General features: G+C 38.2%; 2 protein-coding genes across 2 annotated transcripts; one reads left to right on the forward strand and one right to left on the reverse strand.

The window, feature by feature from the left end:
* The first annotated feature begins 5,517 nt into the window (after nucleotides 1–5,517).
* On the forward strand, nucleotides 5,518–6,236 carry LOC143741561 (perforin-1-like). The gene is made up of 2 exons (XM_077233834.1): nucleotides 5,518–5,523; nucleotides 5,640–6,236. Exon 2 carries the CDS (start codon nucleotides 5,640–5,642, stop codon nucleotides 6,045–6,047), a length of 408 nt encoding a protein of 135 aa, XP_077089949.1. The 5' UTR covers nucleotides 5,518–5,523; the 3' UTR covers nucleotides 6,048–6,236.
* A 15,329-nt stretch (nucleotides 6,237–21,565) lies between these two features.
* Nucleotides 21,566–23,870, reverse strand: LOC143741563 (perforin-1-like). The gene is made up of 3 exons (XM_077233836.1): nucleotides 23,750–23,870; nucleotides 22,286–22,291; nucleotides 21,566–21,905 (listed from the first exon to the last, which is right to left on the reverse strand). The coding sequence occupies exons 1-3, from the start codon at nucleotides 23,868–23,870 to the stop codon at nucleotides 21,628–21,630; spliced, it is 405 nt and encodes a 134-aa protein (XP_077089951.1). The 3' UTR covers nucleotides 21,566–21,627.
* Nucleotides 23,871–24,120: the final 250 nt, after the last annotated feature.

The following is a 24,120-nucleotide window of genomic DNA, read 5'->3' on the forward strand; positions in this document are numbered from 1 at the left end:
TTTTTGCGTTAATACTTTGTGTGATTCCACATCGTAGATAGAGGGAAAGTTGCAATTTAGTCAAACATTCTCAAACAGAAATACTTCAGAGTACAATCACTTAAATTATCAATGGTCATTTATTCCTATAAACAATGAATGTCGACGGCTCTCAAAGAAAAGTCTTCACCTAAAACAGACACACATTCAAAATGTGAACCAGTGTCGTCTGCTATCTGAATAGTAATAGTAATAAAACCATCATTTGTGAACTTTTGTGTATTTATTATTTTAAACGGTACTTTTCTTAGTGATTTGGTCTTTTGAATTCATGTATAAAGATTATGTTTTAAAGTTAGACCATAGTCTTTACAAGAGTGTGGAACTTTACATCACTACGGTGTGACAGAATATGTTGGCGTGTAAAAATACATCGAAACATTTAAGCACAACTATTTACACACATACTAAGCAGAATAATATCTAACTGTAGCTTGTGAAGATTCCATTATCTGTTTATTTGGGGTCAGAGAACAATTTTTGAAAAAAAATTTGTGGTGGATGTAAAAAAAAAAAAAAAGGTATTAGTTAATAACAAATAAAAAACTTTAAATCAGCACGAAAGCCTAATATTAATAAATAAAATATGGTTTAATTCAAGTTTGATAATGACTTCCATAATATTTTCTTTTAGTAAAAAGCTATGCATGGATCAGCATGAGGGTGACAAAATACAGCCAAAGATTTAAGCACTACTATTTACACACATACTATGCAGGAGAATATCTGTGGCTTGTGAGCATTACATTATCTAATTATTTGGGATCAGAGATGAATTTTTGAACAAAATTTTGAGCTGGATATTGAATTGTTAGATAAAAATAAAGGTATTAATTAATAACAAATACTTTAAATCAACATGAAACCATAATAGTAATAAAATATAAATGTGATATAATTACGGTTTGAAAATTACTTCCATAATATTTTCCCAACACAGAGTTTTGCGTTTGTGGGTGAGACCTCGCAAAGATTACACTTTCTCGAACATTGCATGTTTGCACTATGCCTGAAACTTAGTAATCGACATGCATTTCTGTAGGTTTGTCAAAAGAAAAATCATCTGGTTTAGTTGCATTTTAAAACTCTACTTTTCTTAAAAACATTGTGTCAGACGTAATTGGTAGCATGATTATCTTGTTTCATCGTGTATTAAGTACATATTATCAGGCTGATATTTGTAGAAATCAGTAAAGTAAATTTATAAAACAAAAAGAATCAGCTAATGGCCTTGTGTCAGAACACAACACGTATGCATGATTTTAACTTTTTAACTTTTTAGGTACGCTGGAACCTAGTGTCATTTAGCTTAATCTTTGGTTTTTAATCTTTTGGTTTGAAGTTATGACTTAAGAAGATCTCTCATGCGTAGATTCACTCGGTTAAAAAATTGAGTTTCGTAATTTACACATCTGAAATTAAACTTATGGTAGTTTTTTTATAAAGTATTGTATTAGCTAAAATCAATTTCTTTATTCATAAATATTTTCTCGTTGGTGTAAAATTACCTTTGCCAACGAACTGACTTATCCTCGTAAGCAAAGAATTTCTTATCTTTATTTACATGGTACGGGTAAGTCCATGGAGGCCTCCATGTCGTTCCGCCATCTTGAAAAACTATAATAGCAGAGAGGGACAAAAAGCACTAGCCTAGCTCAACTAGCCAACCTTTTCGTTCAGAGCCGGCTGACTGAAACCACTGAAGCGGTCAGTGAGAGGCGCTTGAAAGATTGCACGGCACTTCATAATGCAATCCTCGTAGCCATGATAAAGCTTAAAAATTTAATCTAAAAGGAAACGCGACCGGCAAATTTAAAACGAGGGTAAATATGGGGGTGGCTTTTCCCAGGTGGATAGAGCTAATGAAGGAGAAAAGACTTTGAAAGGGACACCGAAGTCCTGCTTTCTCCTCGACAGTTAAGTCAGTGTTATGGTCTAAATTACAAGCTTTTTCATTCCGTGGTTGTGTAATTCATTACATAGGCAACATAACGGTAAAACGTGTATAGTTAAACTCGATGAAGTGCAATTGGACGACAGGGCGTAGCTTCTTGGCACATAGCGGTTACCGTAGTTGCAATACGCATTTGAAAAAGCGAAGCGCTAGAGAGCACTATGCGTTTGAATGCAAAATACAATATCACCGCTAGATGGGGAAATTTCTACACAGCGTACCATTAAGGACTAAGCTATAGGGTATTTAACAAAAAGCCTACAAAAATGGAGGAGGTCAAAGGGGCATGCTTCCCGCTATAGTATCATCAGCTCTCTCCAAAGTCTGTTCATGTGGCCTGTCGCATCAACAAAGGCTAACATTTTAAAATTCTACATATATTTTGAGTAGATAACCGATAGTATACTCTCAGTAAAGGGGTTCACCCTGTGTGTTTCCACAATGAATAAGGATAGTTTGGGAGATACAAGAAAAGTAAAAATGATCTTATACGTACAATAGATCATAGCTACCGTAGAAAAAGTAAGATCATGCTTTGAATTAAGAGGAGTAAAATTAAATATTCGCTCAAGACAAACTTTACTTATTACTCATGGACCACAGAGGCACATCGCGTCTCTGAACATGTGCGGTGATTTTCTAAATGATACAATTTAATCTAAATAAGAGCAATGTAGAGTCCTGGGATTTCTTAAAAACAAAAACAACAACTACAAAACAAAAAAAACATTGTGACAAACTTTGACAACATGTTTCATGCGGCATGGACAAAAATACTGTTTGAAATAATTTGTATAATATCTAAGATACCAAAGTACAGTTTTTGCTTTATTTTTTGAACAGACGCTTTAGTAAAAATAATACCTTAGGTTAAATTTATGTAAAATCATTTATATCATACAGAAGTCTTCTAAGAAGATAAATAGAAGATACGATTTTAATAAAACGTTAAAGCTTTGATTTAAACAGCCTTTTAATTTTAAAAGATCTAATTTAAACTTTTAATATTTCAAATGAATTTAGTATGAATAAAACTCTGGAAAGCAGACTAACTTTACATATGCTATGACATTGGCACATCCCAGAGGCTCAGCTGTCCTGTAACTCCTCTCGTCTCTGTGAGGGGGTCATGCATTCATTTCACCCTGTAGTTTATCACTGAAGGAACCAGGAGGGTTTTGTTTATGACTTTGGATTGTTTTTATCATTGCATAAAGAACTACATCTTCCTCTATGAAAATGTAAGGTGTTTTTATATACTTTTTTATATAAATTCATTTAGCTAAAACTATGTTTAAATTGTTTGAATTCATTTTAGTAACATACTTGTTATTATTCTATATTTATAATCATTTAATTTAAATATGGAGATTAGTTAATTTATGGAACTGAGTTAGTGTGAGTGCAATGTATGTAAAAACAATGTAAAGATGTTGTTTTCTGTGATGGTCGTGTTTGTGTACGGGATTAAATATGCTGTTACAGTACAAAAATCATTATGACTATATTAATAAACATTATACTTTAGAGCACCATTAAACAAAATCATAACAGTAATCTTCTAAAAGATAAATAGAAGATACGACTGTATTACAACGTTTTATTAAGACTTTAAATAATTAATTGAATTGAATTTAAATTATCTTTTATTTTTAAACTTTTAAGATTAACTTTTAAGATTAACACTAACAAAACATCCCCAACGTCTCATACTGCTGCTGGCCTGACACACACACACACACACACACGCGCGCACGCACACACGCACACGCGCACGCACACACACACACACACGCACGCACACGCACACACACACACACACACACACACACACACACACACACACACACACACACACACACACACACACACACACACACACACACACACACATTCCTCCACCACTCTGAATCACAGAGTGTCAAAATGCTGGTGTGGGAGAAAAACACTCAGGGGATATTTTGTATCAAAACTTTAAACTTATTGCATCTTTGTAAATACATTCATACGTTATATTGACAATGATGTGTTGAGATTTACTTCTTCAACTCTCTAAAATGTAAGAGGATTTTATTTTTGTTTTTAAAAGATTTTTTATAATCATTTATATACTTTTTAAAGAACAGAATGTGTTCAACTTTAGTGTAAGATATTTGTAAATGACTAAAATTTATAACCATTTTAAAGGAGCAGCATGCTTTTCAACTTTAGTGTGAGAGTATTAGAAAAACTTTTTCTCAATATCCCCATTTATATAGCGTGCTCAGGAATGCCAGGATATCGGATGTCACTCACAGACAGATGCACACACACACACACACACAGTGCGGAGACTGTCAGATGCAAAAGGAGAGAATCACTCGGAGGAACTTTTTTCAAAAGATCCTCAACTCTTTTCAACTTAAACCCAATTCTCTGAAACGGTAAGATGATTTTACTTTTTGGACACCCCCATGTTTTATTCTAATCTATATGCGACATTAGAAAAATTATTTTCTCACCCCGACACGGAGGGGATTTCCCACACCAAGAAGTTATTTCCCCCGGGGTCAATAGGTCAAAATCAATGGGGCAAAGACAACTGGCAAAGACAACTGGCAACTTCATATATCATACAAACTGTCAACTTGATCGATCGATAGGTCAAAGGTTAATCCCTAAATTAAGCGACCTCCGGAACAACCCCCTCCGGAAGGTCAAAGGTTAATCCCTACATCAAAGGACCTCCGGAACATCCTCCGGAAGGTCAAAGGTTAGCCCCGCCCACCTGTCAATCATAGGGTCATAAATCATTTTGACATAAGCCGAATCATATAACTACTCAGTAGGCTACATTTCTTTTCCTTGAGATAAGACCCTCTTCTTCATATAGGTAAAACATTGGATTCTTTCTGAGTCGGACCAGCAAATCAATCAAATGAGGCAATTGCAGTTCCATATCCTTTTGCCATGTACTTTTTATTCGTTACAAACACCCATGGCCATGTATATATATAAAACTTCTTCACTGCTTATTCATATTAAAAAGGCTTTTGTCTACCAAATTAAATGTGGTCCAACCAAATGTTTGGTTGGACCACATTTAATTTGGCATATAAAGCATTTTATAAAATATGTTTTTTAAACTTTTCTTAAATGTCTTAAAAGTAAAAAATAAAACAATTAAACCAGCATTAAATAGTTAATTTCTGAGAATGCAGCACATTTAAAATATTTTATTGATAAGATATTTCAAAAGATTATTGATTTTCTTTATAACTCTTGTAGAGCATTGGCTGAGTGTTTTCTGCCTTTGTAGCTTTGTAGGACTGAGAACTATTATTTTAACGCACTGATTCTATGCTACTTGGAATAAAATTTTTACACTCTTGGCATCTTTACAAATGTAACTAGTTCGATGTGAAAACAACACAGATACGCATGTTTTTGAACCAACTGTTGAAGACCTTTGGAAGATTTTTATTGATTGGACAGTTTTATAAAGGTTGTGAGGATCAGGAATTATACATACTCAATCTAATACAAGCAAGGTAAGGCATCTTTAACACTGAATCACACTTCAGCTTTTTGACACTTTTAAGACATTGTTTTTACTTTTCAATATTTGAGTCAGGCATCTCAATGAACCTTGTATTCTTTCAGACAGATGGCAGTGTTTTATGATCTTCGGCTGGTGTCTCTGGCTGTGCTGATGCTGGCGTCTCAGCTGGACTCTGCCAGTGCTGCTGTTCGGGTGTTTGGCTTACGTGCCAGCGGCCTCACCGGTGACGTTTTTGAAGACTTTCTCGATCCATACCTAAAGATCTGGTGTGGATCTTCTTTTGGGCAAACAGAAATTCAAGATGATAACAATTATCCTACATGGTCTGTAGAGTTCAACTTCCCAAAATGCAATCGATATGACAATCTGAAGCTGGAGTTGTGGGACAGTGACCTATTTTATGATGAACACTTCTACACGTGTATCACACATTTGGTGGGTTATGGGGTTTTCTCCCAAACTTGTCATCTGAACCCCGGAAGTCTGTTTTACACGGTCGAGTTGAAACAATAAACCTTTTCTAAACAGCTTTGAAACAAACTGTAACTAGCCTGGTGGGAATAAAGTTTAGCAATATGCAATATAACGTGTATGTTTTACATTAATATGTTCATTAAAATCTACAGCTAACATACTTTTCTTCTTTAGTGAAATGCTTTTACTAACATCAACATGAAAATACAAATGAATGTCATAAATCAAGGTTGTCTCTGCTTCTCAGTTCACACTGAATCTAGTTTTAATTTTTGCAATTCATTAAATATGATGCACCATATAGGCCTGCTTCTCTTCTCACAGATTGGTGCAAGCAATAAATTCCCCATAGTCTGCACATCACTTCACACCACATAACACTTTTCATACTTGTAAACATGAGTATTTTACTCTACATTTTATGCTATAGAAAGTGTGGTATACATCAAATGTACATAAGTGATTTTGCCATTTGCAATGAAAGGTCTCTTGCTCCTTTGATGATTTTTTTTTTCTATGGAAATGTGAATGATCCCTGGAACTGCCAAGTTCTAAATAGGCAATAAAACAAACAAACAAACAAACAAAACATTTGTTGTGAATGAATCATTCATCGCTCATGAATCATTTCAATGAATCTATTGATCCAGTTTATTTACAGTGACTTCAGCTCTCTCATCGAATCTAAAACAGATTTTACATGATGATGAATATAATGTGGAAACATCACGAAATGCAAAACAAAGACATATTATGACACTGATGATGATGGCATATGTATAACTTGGCCTACAAAAAAAGATATATTCTAGAAGTAGGCTGTAGACCTATGTCTAAGAAGAATGTCATAAGAACCTGTATTTTCCTGTATCCTGTATTGATGGTATCTAGAAACCAAGGATCTGATGTTACCTTCTCATTGTAGTAAACTCTCACTAGTTCATTCATACCAAATCTAGCATTTTAACAACTCCAGTTTATATATATATATTTACATTATTTTGATATTTTATTAGGCAAAAGCCTCTACCATTGCAGTCCCAGCTGACCAGGAAGGTCCTATAGTATCAGCGCACAGGTGGGTTAACTACTGGAAGGAGAACGAGCATCGCTCAGTGATTTCTTGCATGTGTCTTACTGTGTATTTGTCTCAAACAGGAACCCCCTTCACTGCAGACAAGCTGAAATGGGCTAAAACATCGATTTCAGTCTTTCTCTCTTTGGCTCACCATTTTTGGGCAGAATTTAGGATATGTAAGTATTAAAATTTAATCTGACATAATTTATTTTAGTCAATCTGAAATGTTTGAAAATGCAATTGACAAAAAGCTGTTTACAAATATATAAGTTTTGGGTTTGGGTTATGGGAGCAACAAACGGGTGAGAAGAGCGATTTGGGTTTTTCCATTTTTTTTCTAGATTTTTTTTTTTTTTTTTTTTGGTTTTCTGTTTTCTCTTCCTTTATGTTTTTTTATGTTTTGTGTATAAATTGATTTCGAGTATACACGCTTCGGTTTTCAGGAGTTTTTTGGCTTCGTGGCGGAGGCCCGAGATGGAGGCTCACCCGAGCGGGGGTGTAGCCTCGCTCTCGCTTCGCCATGGAGTCAGGTGTGTAGCCTACCTGACTCGGACTCTAATGTGGAAGACGTGCTTGTCGCTGTTGGTGAACAGATTGGATACGGAAATATAATTTCAGCGTCAAGGATGAATAAAGCAGTGGTGGTTTTCCTTAAAGACGAAAGTTTGGTGAGTGAACTTATTGAAATTGGCGTTTGGGTAAATGGAGCGTTTACTGTTGTGTCACCGCTTGTCACGATCTCTAATGTGCCCCCTTTTATATTAAACAGTGACATTGAAAAAGAATTGTTGAGGTATGGAAAAATGGCCAGTGAAGAGAAAATGATTCCATTGAGGTGTAGGAATGAAGCATTGAAACACATAGGCTACATTTCGTTTAGGCGTCAGCTATTCATGTTTCTTGATCAACTAACGCTAGACATTTGTTTCCGAATCAAACATGAGGGTAAATCGTACATGATTTACGCAAGTACCGGAAATTTGAAATGTTTCGAATGCGGAGACGTTGGACATAAAAATATGGCTTGCCCACATAACAAAACGCAGCTAGAAAATATTGTAAATGATATTGAAGTTATTTCTAGTGTGATTGGTAAAAATGAGGAGATCAGCGAGAAACCAAACAAAACAACAATTGATGAGAAAAACAAAGACGAAAATATAGATGAAGGGACGAGCAATCAGAGGAAAAGAAGCTCAACTGTCAGTTTAGTTGGTTTTGAAAAGAGAGAAAATCCATGTGTAGATGTTAATGACGGTGATAACGAAAACGAAGAGAGTCTTCGTTCTAAGTTACCAAAAGTTGTTACAAATGATGCAGAGAATACTGAGCAGATTTGTTTGTCCCAGTTAACTGACGTTGAGGAGAAAGATGACATGGAAGATGATGATAGATTTTCAGAGGCATCGGATATTTTTTCTTAATTCAGTGAAGACCAATTGTACACTGTAAATGAGGTTAATGACTTCCTGGATGCGATCGACCTTTGGGAAAACAATAGAGTTAAGTGAATTTTTTCCTGATGTAAATTTTTTTTTGCAATCAGTTGTGAAAATTCAACAGAAATCCAGTTATGATGAATTGAGTAGATTACAAAAATTGCAACTAAATTGAGAAGAAAAATGACCCTTGAAAAGGTCTAACAACTCCTTAATGATTAAATCACTTGGGGTGTTTTCTCTGTCTTTTTTTTTTTTTTGCTTACCCTTCTTTTTTTCTTTCTTGATCTTTCTTTTCTTTTGATGGGGAGTATTAAGATGGGAACAATTAATATTAATGGTGGAAGGGATGGTGGAAGAAGAGCAGTGTTGAAGGAATATAATGAAAATAAGGATATGGATATTATTTTCTTAAAATCAGAATCAGAAAGAGCTTTATTGCCAAGTGTGCTTGCACACACAAGGAATTTGTTTTGGTACTGAGGCTTCCAGTGGACATATACAGATACAACATGAAACATAATACTACAAATTATAAGAATAAAAAATAAAAATATAAATATATGAGAATAAAACTATCACAGTTGGGTTTAGTCAGAATAGACATTTTCAGATTTACAGATTATGAACCTATTTACAGTGTTTTGAATATTATAAATAAATAAATCTACATATAAGTATCACCTGAGTTGTAGGATATTGCACTAAACAGTGGGAGTATTGCACTTACAGGCATATGCCTTGGGAGGAGTGTTAACTGTTCAGGAGGGAAATGGCCTGTGGGAAGAAACTGTTCCTGTGCCGAGATGTTCTTGTGGCCAGTGATCTGAGTCTCCGTCTTGACGGTAACAGTTCAAACAGGTGGTGTCCAGGGTGAGTGGAGTCTGTGATGATTTTACCTGCTCTCTTCCTCACTCTGGAAGAGTACAGGTCCTGGAGGTTTGGCAGGGGGGCACCAATAATCCTCTCCGCAGTCCGGACTGTCCGTTGTAGTCTCCTGATATCTGATTTGGTAGCTGAACCAAACCAGACAGTGATGGAAGCGCACAAGACAGACTCAATGACAGCTGAGTAGAACTGAATCAGCAGATCCTGTGGCAGGTTGAACTTCCTCAGCTGGCGAAGGAAGTACAGTCTCTGCTGGGCCTTTTCCACAGTGGAGTCAATGTGATTGTCCCACTTCAGGTCCTGAGAGATGATAGTGCCCAGGAACCTGAATGACTCCACTGCTTCCACAGTGCTGTTCATGATGGTGAGTGGGGGGAGTGCTGAGCTGTTCCTCCTGAAGTCCACGATCATCTCCACTGTTTTGAGCGTGTTCAGCTCAAGGTTGTTATAACTGCACCAGGCAGCCAGCTGTTCAACCTCCAGTCTGTAAGCAGACTCGTCACCGTTTCGGATGAGACCGATGACAGTGGTGTCGTCTGCAAATTTCAGGAGCTTGACAGTGGGGTCTTTAGAAGTGCAGTCATTAGTGTACAGGGAGAAGAGCAGTGGGGAGAGAACGCACCCTTGGGGAGCACCAGTGCTGATTGTGAGTGTCTTGGATGTGTGTTTCCCCAGTCTCACTCGCTGCTGCCGGTCCGTCAGGAAGCTGGTGATCCACTGACAGATCGAGGATGGTATGGAGAGCTGGGTCAGTTTGGCTGTGAGAAGACCAGGCATGATGGTATTGAAGGCCGAACTGAAGTCCACAAAGAGGATCCTTGCATAAGTCCCTGGTCTGTCGAGATGTTGCAGGATATAATGCAGTCCCATGTTGACTGCATCATCCACAGACCTGTTTGCTCTGTAAGCAAACTGAAAGGGATCCAGCAGGGGTCCAGTGATGTCCTTCAGGTGGGCCAGCACCAGTCTTTCGAACGACTTCATGACCACAGACGTGAGAGCGACAGGTCTGTAGTCATTAAGTCCAGTGATTTTGGGTTTTTTGGGGACAGGAATGATAGTGGAGCGTTTGAAGCAGCAGGGAACTTCACACTGCTCCAATGATCTGTTGAAGATCTGCGTGAAGACCGGGGCCAGTTGGTCAGCGCAGGCTTTTAAACAAGCAGATGAGATGCCGTCTGGGCCTGAGGCTTTCCTAGTCTTCTGTTTTTTGAAGACTCGGTTCACGTCCTCCACACAGACCTTAAGCTCAGGTTGGATGGCAGGAGGGGGGAGTGATAATTGGAGAACAGGAGGTGATGCTGAATGTGTGAAGTGCAGATCAGACCGGGTGTGTGGTGTGAATGAGGGCTTTTCAAACCGGCAGTAAAATGAATTTAAATCGTCAGCCAGGTGTTGATTGTCCACAGATCGAGGGGATGGTGACTTGTAGTTGGTAATGTTCCTCAGGCCATTCCAGACTGATGATGGGTCGTTGGATGAAAACTGGTTTTTCAGTTTATCAGAGTAGTTCCTTTTAGCAACTCTGATCTCCTTTGTCAATCTGTTTCTGGCCTGGTTATACAAGATTTTATCCCCACTTCTGTAAGCATCCTCTTTGGCATGACGAAGGTGTTTGAGTTTCCCAGTAAACCATGGTTTATCATTAGTGAATGATAAGAATGTCCTGGTAGGAATGCATGTATCCTCACAGAAACTTATATATGATGTTACAGTATCTGTGAGCTCATCCAGATCATTGGTAGCAGCTTCAAAAACAGTCCAATCAGTGCAATCAAAGCAGGCCTGTAGATTCTGCTCTGCTTCATTAGTCCATCTTTTTACAGTCCTTATTCCAGGTTTAGCTGATTTCAGTTTCTGCCTGTAGGTCGGTATGAGATGAACCAAACAGTGATCAGAGAGCCCCAAAGCTGCTCGTGAGACGGAGTGATATGCATTTCTTATTGTGGTGTAACAGTGGTCCAGTATATTACTGTCTCTGGTGGGACATGTAACGTGCTGTCTGTATTTTGGTAGTTCACGGGAAAGATTTGCTTTGTTAAAATCCCCAAGAATGATTAAAAGAGAGTCTGGGTACCTTTGTTCCGTTTCAGATATTTGTTCAGCCAGCTGTTGTAGCGCCGCGCTCACGCACGCGTCTGGAGGGATGTAAACATTCACGAGAATGAAAGAGGAAAATTCCCGAGGCGAGTAGAAGGGTTTACAGTTTATGAAATGTGCCTCTAAATTAGGAGAGCACATCTTCTTCAGTGTTGTTACATCTGAACACCAACTTTCGTTAATGTAGAAACACAATCCACCACCTCTCGTTTTCCCCGTTAGCTCCGCGATGCGATCCGCTCGGAACAGCTGGAAGCCCGGCAGATGTATTGCGTTGTCCGGTATGGCTTCACTCAGCCAGGTTTCAGTGAAGCACAAAGCAGCAGAGTTTAAAAAATCCTTGTTAGTGTGGGTGAGGAGAAGAAGTTCATCCGTTTTGTTAGGAAGGGATCGGAGATTCGCGAGATGAATGCTGGGGAGTGCAGTGCGCAGGCCGCGCTCGCGGAGTTTAACCAGCGCGCCGGCTCGCTTCCCGCGTTTGCGTCTGAACGCGCGTTTGAACAACAACGCTGCCCCTCCGACGAGAATGTCCAGCAAAACGTCCGAATAATCAAAAACTGTAGAAAAGTTTTCTGGTGTGTGTTTCCTAATGTCCAGTAGTTCGTCTTTGGTGAAACTGATAGGAAAAGAATGACTAAACGCAGAACAAACGAACAAAAACAACACAATAGCTGGAGAGCTCCACACCGAGGCAGCCATCCGCGGCGCCATCTTGGATCTAAATCTAAAAAGAGACACATAGTGACATAGCTAACGAGACAGAATGGAAGAAGTGGTGGGGAGGCCATATTTTCTTAAGTCATGGCACTAATACTAAGGATGGTGTTGCTATCTTGTTCTTTAAGAGGATTGACATAGCTTTTGAATCAAGTGATGAAATAGAGAAGGGGCGAATTTTGGCTGTTCATGCTAATTTGATGGGGTTTTCATTTATCTTTGTTAATGTCTATGCACCCAATAATGGTGAAGAAAGGATAAATGTATTTAAAAATTGCCAAAATATAATGGGGAATTATGATAAAAGTGCTTGTCTAGTTTTGGGTGGTGACTGGAATTGTACATCAGATTTTAACTTAGACAGGAATGGAGAAGAACCATGCCTTCTTTCTGGTAAGATTTTAAATAATATGATAAGCAATTTTGATTTGTGTGATGTTTGGAGATTACAACATCCGGTAGAGAAGCAATACACTTGGTCGAAGTCTTCAAGCGACCACATCAGCTTTGCTAGATTAGATAGTTTTTATATTAATAAAAACTGGTGTAACAGATTTTTTAAGGCCTGTATTTATCCCAGTGGCTTTTCAGATATGTATGATTGTTTTTAACTTACAAAAGACAAGAGGTCATAGTTATTATTGGCACTTTAATGTAAAATTGTAGCAGGATGTTTTCTTTTGTGAAAAATTTCACCTTTTTTGGGAAAAATGGAGAGAGCGAAAGACTGACTTTGATGATGTTGTGCATTGGTGGGATGTAGGAAAGGCACACATCAGGATTTTTTGTCAAAATTACACAGCTAATGCAATTTATTGTTTTAAAAAAACTGTTGTGGAATTGGAAAATGAAATCAAATCAATTGAAAGAAGTCTATTTAATCAAAATGGTGAATCAACTGAAAGACTGAATGAAAAAAAGAAAGCTTTGGCCTCACTTTTTCATGAGCGAGCTAAAGGACCGTTAATAAGAGCTCGCTTCCTCTCTCTGAGAGAGACGGATGCACCAAGTTCTTTCTTTTTTAGTTTTGAAAAACGAGAAGGAGCACGGAAGTCAATGCTACATCTAAAGAAACCAGATGGAACTGTGACAACTAATCCTAAAGAAATGAGAATAATGGCTATGGATTTTCATACAGAGCTTTTTTCGGATGGTTCATGTGACGTTGGCTGTATGGAGGACCTTTTTAAAGATTTAGCAAAGTTGACTGATACACAGAGGAATCAACTGGAGTTTGAAATGGACGTTGATGAAATAACAAAGGCTGTTAATCAGCTATCCAGTGGACGTGCACCGGGAATCGCTTCCGGCTGAATTTTATAAACAGTTTTGGGACTTAATAAAAGATGATTTGTTTGATGTTTTTAAATCTTAAAATTTTAAATCTTATAGGAAAAAAGAGCTGCCAACAAGCTGTAAAAGAGCCGTTTTGTCTTTGTTACCAAAGAAAGCTGATCTTGGTCTTTTAAAGAACTGGAGACCAGTGGCAATTTTGTGTACTGACTATAAAATTTTAGCGAAATGTCTTTCAAATAGATTAAAATTGTATTTAGAACATATAGTAAATGATTATCAATCTTATTGTATTCCTAACAGAACTATAATGGATAAAATTTTTCTTGTTCGTGATATCAATGATATTGCAAAAAGGGATGGTGACAATATTGGAATAATTGCAATTGATCAAGAAAAGGCATTTGATCGAGTCAGTCATTTTTATTTGTTTAGTTCACTTAAAGCTTTTGGCTTTGGTGATCTTTTTATTTCATGGATCAAACTGTTATATTCTGATGTATCTATAATGTTAAAGGTTTGAGGAGGGCTAAGCCAAACAGTGTCAGTACGTAGAGGTATTGGACAAGAATGCCCTTTGTCGGGAATGCTATATTCCTTAGCCATTGAACCTTTGCTTCGTCAATTCAGGAAAAATTTAGATGGCTTGCTAATTGAAGATCAAAAAGTTAAACCTAAGTTTTCTGCCTATGCTGATGACGTTACCGTGTTTATCAAAAGTAAAAGAGATGTGATTGTTCTAGAAGAAGTTTTAAAGAAGTATGAAAATGCCAATTTAGCAAAGGTAAACTGGGAAAAAAGTGAAGGTTTTATTTTAGGAAATTGGCCTGAAGAAGAGCCACCAGTCTTACCAGGAGGTGTAAAATGGGGTAAAGAAGGCCTGAAAATATTAGGTATTTATTTAGGAACTGACAACTATATTCAGAAGAACAGGGAAGGAATGTATGATAAGATGAGTGAGCGTTTGTCGCGGTGGACATGGATCTTGCCTCAGTTGTCATTTAGGGGGAGAGTCTTGGGTTGCAAACAATCTGGCTGCTTCCGCACTTTGGCACAAACTAAACGTGTTGAATCCACCTGATGAAGTAGTTCATTTACAAAGGAAAATAAATGATTTCTTTTGGTCTGGTCAGCACTGGGTAAAATCTGCTGTTTTATATTTACCAGTCAGTGAAGGTGGACAAGACTTGATAGATATACAAAGCAGAATCAAGGCTTTTAGGCTGCAGACTGCACAGAAGTTGCTGTATTCTGGAAAAATCTGTTGGGCTGATACAGCTTGTTCCTTATTACGCAGTATGAATTTGTTTAAATATGATTTTAATCTGTTTTTAATCAGTCTGAAGGATATGGAATGGAATGTTTCTTCTCCATTTTATAAGTCAGTTTTGAATGTGTGGAAGTCTGTCTTTCAAGTAAGGAGAGATTCAAACCTTGAGGGTTGGATAAAAAAGAACCACTCTTTAACAATCCACTAATACAGGCAGATGTGTTGAAACTGAGAAATCTGCAAACATCAATGGTGAGAGCAGAATGCACATGTTTGTATAATCTAAAGAATAGAAACGAGTGGAAAAAGTCCCCAAGAACTGTGTAGTTTGACGGGCATTAAGTCTGTGAGATTTATGGATAAATTAATGAAGGACATTTTTTCAGCTCTTCCTTCTATCTATAGACAAAGTATACAAGAAAATCGCTGTGGTGAACAAGAGGACGAAATGAAAGAGAGTTTTCCAAAACTTCAGGTTTCAATGATAGTAGATGATAAGCCTGAAAATGAATCACTTCTTGTTTTCTGAATACCTGAACTGAATTTGTTTGAAGATGTTTCAAAGAAAGCCTTGTACTTATCATGTGTGAAAGTCTCTCATCAATCTGAACTGAGGAACTGTAAAGAATCAAAATGGTTGGATGTGTTTGGCCAGAGCTCTTCTCCTAGGAGATGCTGGAGGTCCTTCTTTAAATCACCTATAGAAAAACGAACTGCAGATCTTCATTGGAGGATTGTGCATTCGGCAATTGCGACTAATAGATACTTGGCATGTGTTGACCCCACTGTGGAGAGAGAATGCATCTTTTGTGGTCATGAAGAAACATTGAAGTCATGAACATATCTATTTTTAGATTGTTCTAGGCTAAATGGTTTGTTTCAGGTTTTAAAGAGTTGGCTTAGAACACTAGGAGAAGATATGGATGAAAATATATTTATTTTTGGCCCAAAATATGTTGCAACAGATAAAAAAAGAATTTCTTCAAAAAAAATTTAATCGGTGAAGCTAAGCTGGCAATATGGATTACACGGAAAAATAAGCGGAAAGATAGTGGAACGACTGAACCTGAACTTATTTTTAAGGCTTTCGTATCTGCAAGGATTAAAGCAGAATTTGCTTTTTTTAAATTAGCCAAAAATGTGGTTGCATTCAGTGAGTTTTGGGTATAGGCAGAAGTGTTGTGTGTGGCTGACCAAGAGGATTTTTTTTTTTTAAATTGTAATATTTATTTTAATTTATTTTTTATTTTTTATTTACAAAATTTTCTTAAGTTAAATGTTGTGTGAATGTACATGAATTTGATGTTAATGTAGATATGTTATATGTGATGAGGCCAATTTTTGGTTATTTTGTTTTTGGCAATTGTTTTTAAGAGGAAAAAGTTTTACTAATCTTAGTAAATAAAGAGTTCTTAAAGTTAAAAAGTCTCTCTCTCTCTCTCTGGTCTCTCTCACTCTCTCTCTCTGGTCTCTCTCACTCTCTCTCTGGTCTCTCTCTCTGGTCTCTCTCACTCTCTCTCTCTCTCTCTCTCTGGTCTCTCTCTCTCTCTCACTCTCACTCTCTCTCTCTCTCTCTCTGGTCTCTCTCACTCTCTCTCTGGTCTCACTCTCTCTCTGGTCTCTCTCTCTCTCACTCTCTCTCTGGTCTCTCTCTCTCTCACTCTCTCTCTCTCTCTCTCTGGTCTCTCTCTCTCTCTCTCTCTCTCACTCTCTCTCTCTCTCTCTCTCTCTCTGGTCTCTCTCTGGTCTCTCTCTCTCTCTCACTCTCTCTCTCTCTCTCTCTCTGGTCTCTGTCTCACTCTCTCTCTCTGGTCTCTCTCTCTCTCTCTCTCTCACTCTCTCTCTCTCACTCTCTCTCTGGTCTCTCTCTCTCTCTCTCTCTCTCTCTCTGGTCTCTGTCTCACTCTCTCTCTCTGGTCTCTCTCTGGTCTCTCTCTCTCTCTCTCTCTCTCTCACTCTCTCTCTGGTCTCTCTCTCTCTCTCACTCTCTCTCTCTCTCTGGTCTCTCTCTCTCTCTGGTCTCTCTCTGGTCTCTCTCTCTCACTCTCTCTCTCTCTCTCTCTGGTCTCTCTCTCTCTCTCTCTCTCTCTCTCTGGTCTCTCTCTCTCTCTCTGGTCTCTCTCTCTCTCTCACTCTCTCTCTCTGGTCTCTCTCACTCTCTCTCTCTCACTCTCTCTCTCTCTGGTCTCACTCTCACTCTCTCTCTCTCTCACTCTCTCTCTCTGGTCTCTCTCACTCTCTCTCTCACTCTCTCTCTCTGGTCTCACTCTCACTCTCTCTCTCTGGTCTCTCTCACTCTCTCTCTCTGGTCTCTCTCACTCTCTCTCACTCTCTCTCTCTCTGGTCTCACTCTCTCTCTCTGGTCTCTCTCACTCTCTCTCTCTGGTCTCTGTCTCACTCTCTCTCTCTCTGGTCTCTCTCTCTCTCTCTCTCTCTCTCTCTCTCAAGGACTGAGTACATTTGTGGTTGTGGACACGCATACAGAGAACATTCTGATGTTGTCAGTCAAGTTCTGAACAGGAACCAATCTTTGGAGAAGTTCATTTATTCACAAATGTGGACAAAAACATTGTGTTGGCTTTTTAAAGATTATTTTGATGATGACTTTTACTCCTATGCTGTGGGAAAGATGGAGGAGTAGACAGTCAGACATTGATAATAATAAGAAATCTTTCTTGAGCATCAAAGAGACTTCTTTCAAAAGCATTAGGACACTTAAATACTTCTTTTGGCCACCAGTGTACATGAATCCAACAAATATTTGGAAATAATTATTTTTTGGAATTTCCTTTTTGACTGCTTACAGTTTTTCTCGATTGCTAAGACACATTTCTTGAAAGCTGCTCTCCTTTTCTCTAAACTGTGAACACAAAACCCAATTTTCAAGCTACATTCACAAAACCTCAGACTCTTCTTCCAAAACCAAACTTTCACCTCAAAACAGTTCAATCTGTGCTCAAAACTGAACTATGTTGTCAAATCGTGCCCCGAGTCAATCAAAATTAAAAACACTACTGAACAGTCACTAAACACTACGTAGAAAAATAGAAAACACAATGCTCAGTACATGAAGCTGGAGAAATAAATGTTTATTGTTCACTGTAGGCTAAATGCATGTTGCAAAACAAAAAAAAACTGTGCATTTAGCACTTGTACAAAAAGACAAAACAGAAATCTTGTGTATTTACACATAGCACTTGTAAAAACAAACAGAAATCTTATGCGTTTGCCACTTTTGTACAGTAAGTGTGTGTGTGTAAAAATAAAGTTCAAAAATATACAAATAAGTGCATTACTCAGCCACAGCATCATGTCTCCGTACTGGGTCAGGCCACAGGACTTCATCCACATCACAGGCCACATTTTGTCTGGCCAGGCAACGGGAGAAAAACCCCCTGTCATGCCGTATCCAGGCTTGGCGTGCCTCCACACCGATGTCACCACAGGCAAGTCCCATGGCTTGCAGGAGATTTACCCTGGTGTAAGGTTGGCGTTCATATACCTTCCACCGCCATGAGGAGAAGAATTCCTCAATGGGGTTTAGGAAAGGGGAGTACGGTGGAAGGCAAAGATTGATAAAACCTTGGTTCATATTGAACCACTCTCTACCCTGGAGGGCTCTGTGAAAACTCACATTGTCCCAAACAACAACATAGATGGGATGCTCATCCTGCTGCCCTAACAGAGCATCTCGCATGTGATTGAGGGAAATCAGGAGCTGGTGAGTGTTGTAGGGCCCCAGGTTGGCATGATGGTGGACAACCCCATGATTGCTGATGGCAGCACATAATGTGACATTGCCACCACGCTGCCCAGGAACACCAACAATGGCCCGATGGCCAATCACATTACGGCCTCTCCTTCTCCTTTTGGTGAGATTAAACCCAGCTTCATCCATGTAGATGTATTCATGGGGTCTTTCCATTGCATCCAGTTGAAAAACCCTCTCTAGAAATAGATATAGTTTTGTAAGTGATATGGAAAAAGTGATTTAGGCCACTACAGTAAATCACAACTTAGAGTAATCAACATTGAATGTGTCTGGATATATGCCAACCTGTACATACTGGAATCTTTGCTCTTTGATTCTGTCTGAGTTGCGATCAAATGGCACTCTGTATAGCGGTTTCATGCGCAGTTGTTGCGCTTGAGGACACGATCAACAGTAGAGAGGCTGACACTGTTGATACCCTCAAAATTTACATGGTCCTCAATGATCTTTTGCTGAATTTCACTCAGTTTAATGGCATTGTTCTCACGGACCATATCAACAATTAGGGTCTCTTGGTGTGTGGAGGATTAGTGATCCCCCATGTGGCAGTCTTTCAATTCTACAAAAATAGAACATGGAGTTACAAAAAATATACATGGAATACCAGGCCTACAAACAGTTAGACCAACCCTCCATTACAATTCTACAGTACATTGGTACAGTGATGTACTGAAACATATATTTACTTACAGTATACTGTGGTACAGTATATAGTATGTCATACAGTAATTGCTGTCAACATTTACATACTGTATTATAATGTCAAAAAAAGGTAATTACCTGTTCTCTTCTCTAAATCTTCAGATTATGGTGAACACAGTGAGTCTACTGATGTTTGGTTGTACCCTTTGTCCAGCCTCCCCCATGCTCATACCATGGACAAGAACATGGTCAATCACAGTAGCTCTGATTTCATCAGATATTACTGTTCTTTGTCTTCGCTGACCACCTCGACCTCCTCTCAGACGAACTCTTCCTCTCAGATTTCTGTCCATTGTAGGGCCTCACAAACCAGTGCTCTCTGAACTGGCTTACTGTATATGTCCCTCATATCATTAGCCACAAGTGTGATCAATTTTGAGTTGTTGTGTTCAAGCGGTGACACCTTTGCTTTAATTGTGTTTGACTTTTGTCACCTGTGCTCACCATTATGCAGCACGGGTGCATCACAATGAAAATGTGTTGGCAAGTTGTGTCTAAACAGGTGAAAAGTGCTTATAGTTTTGCCAAAAGAGTGATTGATTCAATCAGTGGGTTCAGGCAACTGAGCATTTGGTTCAGACAATAGGGTTTAGTGTTTTAGCAATTGAGAAAAACTGTAATGTATTTATATTCTGCAGTTTTATGAATGTAATTGGTGCTATTTCATTATAATAATTGTATAAGCTAAATAACCAATGCCTCTACAATCATTTTGTCAAATGCTAATGTTTTGTTTAGGATTGTATGTACTTTTTTTTAACAATGTGTGCAGTGTTGGACAGCACATAATGTGTTAATTGAACATGTTTACACATCTTTGTGCTAACCTTTCTGACATATTTACTTTGTTAAAATTAAACCCTAAACTCACCCATTAATGTGTAAAAATGTAACACATAATTTCCAGCATTGGCAGACTGTTTATTTTGTGATGTATATGAAATGTTTTAAATAAATAAAAGGTATTTTGTAATAATTTTGTCTAATTGATTTGAATGTCAGTAGTACTTATGTAGGATAAAAATAAAAATTCATTCTATATCAAAACTAAATAAATCTAATTTTTATTTAGTACAAATAAAAATAATTGGGTTCAAAACGGGTTCAAAATCAAAACTTGATTTTTACAGTAATGCACTGTATTACACAATTACAGTACCATGTAGTTACTGTAAAACTGAAATACGGTTATGGTACTGTAAATCTTAATTACAGTAACTTACTGGCAACAAGTTACTGGCAAAACCCTTGAAAAGTCTAACAGTGTTGATCATGGAATTGGTAACCCCTAGCTCGTCTTCTGGCACACGGTTCTGAACTTTTGGCTTCTTTTGGCACTCCTTACCAGGACAGAAAGGGTTGTCATAACCTTATGAGGTCCCAAAGTGGTAAGGGCTGTGATATCTCACTCCACTGATGACATGTTCCCCATACTACTCTCAGGGGGGTAATCTAATTTAAGAAACAAACTTAATTAAACTGGGCTTCAGCTTTTGGATTATTCCAGGCGTTCTTCAGCATCTGGGAATAATCCTCAGCCACAGGAATAGACACAGTAGGCTGTGCACAGGACATACTCGTTCATACACCTTGTGTGGGGGCTGGAGCTGTAGCTTCTTCCTGAGCATCAAGGCCCAGGATCCTTGCTGCACTTAAAATGCGTGAAAGAATGTCAGAATGCAGGCTCCCTTCTGAAATTTCTGAAAAAGGGATAGTTCACCCAAAAATATTTATTGTTATTCCAAACTGTTGAACACAAAAGAAGTTATTTTAAAAGATGTTGGTAACCAGACAGTTGACGACAGGAAAAGTACTATGGAAGTCTATGTGTGCCGTCAACTGTCTGGTTACCAACATCTTTTAAAATAACTTCTTCTGTGTTCAACAGTAGAAAGAAACTCATACATGTTTGGTACTTGAGGGTAAGTAAGTAATAAAAAGTCGTCAAATTTGTTTAACAAAAAAAATTGGGGGTGAACTATCTCTATAACAGTCCACATTTTTCTGTGAGTAGTAAGAGAAGCAAGGTTGATATGACACCAACATTTTGAGAATGAGAGATGATTCTGAATCAACTTATCCCTACTGAAGTCTCAAGTATTAGTTACCTCTACTTTTTAATTCACACTGAACCTAGTTTTATTTGATATATGGCTTTATTAGTTTTGTATTGCGAATGCACTTTGTTAGTTTTTTTTTTTTAGTAAATAGATTAAAAGCATTTTAAGTTTATTCAAGTGAATGAATATACCCCATTCAATCAGTCAATGCAGAACACACATACGAGCAATAAAAATGGTTCAACTTTATTGTTATCAGTCTCAAAGTATAGCTTTACAAACTGCTGATTTAGAACAGGTTTATTTCGCTTCAGAACTGTAAAACATAGTTATTTTGTTCATATTACAATTTAGCCTGAAAGACCCATTTCGCACCAGTTTGCTACAAGTGCCCAAACGATTATCATATTTCAGGTCTTTGTCCCACACCTCCACCCTCAGGTTTTGATTTGCTCTGAAATTTGGGAAGTAGAATTCTGTATTCCAAATAGGATTAGCATTATTCGTGATATATGATGTCTGCTGCCTAGAAGAAGAGCCACACCAGACCTTGAGGTATGGATCGGGTGGGTTTCCAGCTGCATCACCGGTGAGCAGGGGCGCAGATGGCACTAGGGACGGGGGGGACATGACCCCACCAGATTCATAGTGACCCGATCCGTCCCCCGCCCTCACTATCCCTACGAAAGGCGACAAAAATCGGTAAAACAGAGGATTAACCAGTGTTTTCGCCAAGTACATTAGCCAAAGTAGTGTCCCGGCCCGCCGCTGCTTCAGAATCGGGTCGGGGCAGACGCGGACTGACACACAATAATAATCTACACCGGTCACCATTACTTTGTTTGTACCCACGTTCTCACAACACGCTGTTCTGTTGTCAATAAACACACGATGCCATCATGCCACCGACGTTTACACTCTCTTCTGGGTGTGTGCTACGACTCCTGAGTGACGTCGCCGGGGTCTTATGAGGAGCTGGTAGCTGCCTCAATCGTGCCTGTAGGGGCGGGCCGGTAACCATAGTGATCATATACAATCTATGACTGAGCTGAGTCGGTGATTTTCTGAACTGAAAAAAATCGACTGTATAAATGCCACATAAAGGCAATGAAGAGACAAAAAACAATCACCTCATTTTTTCAAAAACAAACAATGTAAGTATCCTATGCCTGTTGACTTTCCCAGATGTGGCAGATTAGATTTGTTAAGGGGAATAGCTAGTCTGACAATAATGGCAAGAAGGCTTTTGCACTTAGTAAACACAGCAAAATGTGGAGACCATAACTATGCATTTAGGTGAGTGGACAGAGACAAATAATGAATGAACAAAAAAAGAATGGTTGGATAAATCAAACAATTTATCGTCGTCAGGAAATAATGTTTTATCTTATCATTTAACCCATTGTACTGTATAAATTGACTGAGGTATGTTCACTGTCGTGTAAGCCACTATAAAAATAATCATAATAAGTAAATTTGTGTGGTGCAAGGTTTATGCAAACAACAAATAAAGGCCTACATAAACTTTTGACATCCTCTTATAGCAGGAAATCATGTTTTTTCTATTGTATGGACTGGAGCAACGGAGGATATAGATTCTTAAATTATGGGCTATGAAAAACATTTCTTAATTTGTCATACATCATTTGAAAGATATTTCTAATCTATAAATTGCAACAAACTTGTAATTAACACTTAAATTTAAAATTGAGTTATTCTTAGACATTTTTGAAATAGTAGTTTTAGCCATTAATTCTCAGGAATATGTTGTATTTCACATTGTTGTGAAATTCTATAGAGGTATAGAGGGTTAACTGAAATTATAAGATTTAAAATGTTGTCCTCCTGGCCTGCAGGCGATTTCTGATGACAGTAAGACAGGCCCTAGTCCAGAGGTCTTCAATCCTGCTCCTGGAGGGCCACAGTTTAGTTCCAACCTGCTTCAGCACACCTGCCTTTGTATATTCAAGCGATCCTGAAGAGCTTGATGAGCTGTGTGTTTCAGGTGTGTTTGATTAGGGTTGGAACTAAACTCTGCAGGACAGTGGCCCTCCAGGAGCAGGATTGAAGACCTCTGCCCTAGTCAGGCAAGTGAGGATCTGCAGGAGGGCAGCCACAAAACATACTTTGCTGAAGACATGAAGTTTTGGTGGGTGATTGGCATACTAGTCAAATAATAGTTTGATCATGCATTGCTAGTGGTGATCAGGTAGGCCTTTGTTTACCTTTGTTCATTGTTGTTTATCCATGATTTCAAATAAGAATCCCCCAATGGCTTTTTAGTGCAAATCATTAGCCCAAATTACGCAAAGTAACTACTTGAGCACTAGTTAAAGCCCAAATTACGCAAAATAACGAATTTAGTTTAAATCATTTGCTGACAGCTTGGTCCCCCCCAGTTAAAAAATCCTATCTGCGCCACTGCCGGTGAGGTCTCTGGCCCGTAAGCCAAACACCCGAACAGCAGCGCTGGCAGAGTCCAGCTGAGACGCCAGCATCAGCACAGCCAGAGACACCAGCCGAAGATCATAAAACACTGCCATATCTGTCAGAAAGAACAGATGATTATAGAGATGTATGACACAAACATTGAAATGTAAAAATAACATCTCTGTCTTAAAAGTGTCAAGAAGCTGAAGTGTGATTCAGTGTTAAAATGCCTTACCTTGCTTTTATTAGATTCAATGTATGCTTCTGTAATGATGATAAAAATGATGTAATACTGATACATTGAATGGGTTGATACAAGTTAAATGATACTTAAATACTGATACAAGTTAAAAGATACTTAAT

This window comes from Siphateles boraxobius, unplaced genomic scaffold (genome assembly GCF_051911475.1).
Source record: "Siphateles boraxobius isolate OS27281-9 unplaced genomic scaffold, OSU_SipBor_1 19, whole genome shotgun sequence".
Lineage (NCBI taxonomy): Eukaryota > Metazoa > Chordata > Actinopteri > Cypriniformes > Leuciscidae > Siphateles > Siphateles boraxobius.

Bases quoted from the DNA above. Each gene is read 5' to 3' on its own strand.
- LOC143741561 (XM_077233834.1), top strand. From the start codon at position 5,640: ATGGCAGTGTTTTATGATCTTCGGCTGGTGTCTCTGGCTGTGCTGATG.
- LOC143741563 (XM_077233836.1), bottom strand. From the start codon at position 23,870: ATGGCAGTGTTTTATGATCTTCGGCTGGTGTCTCTGGCTGTGCTGATG.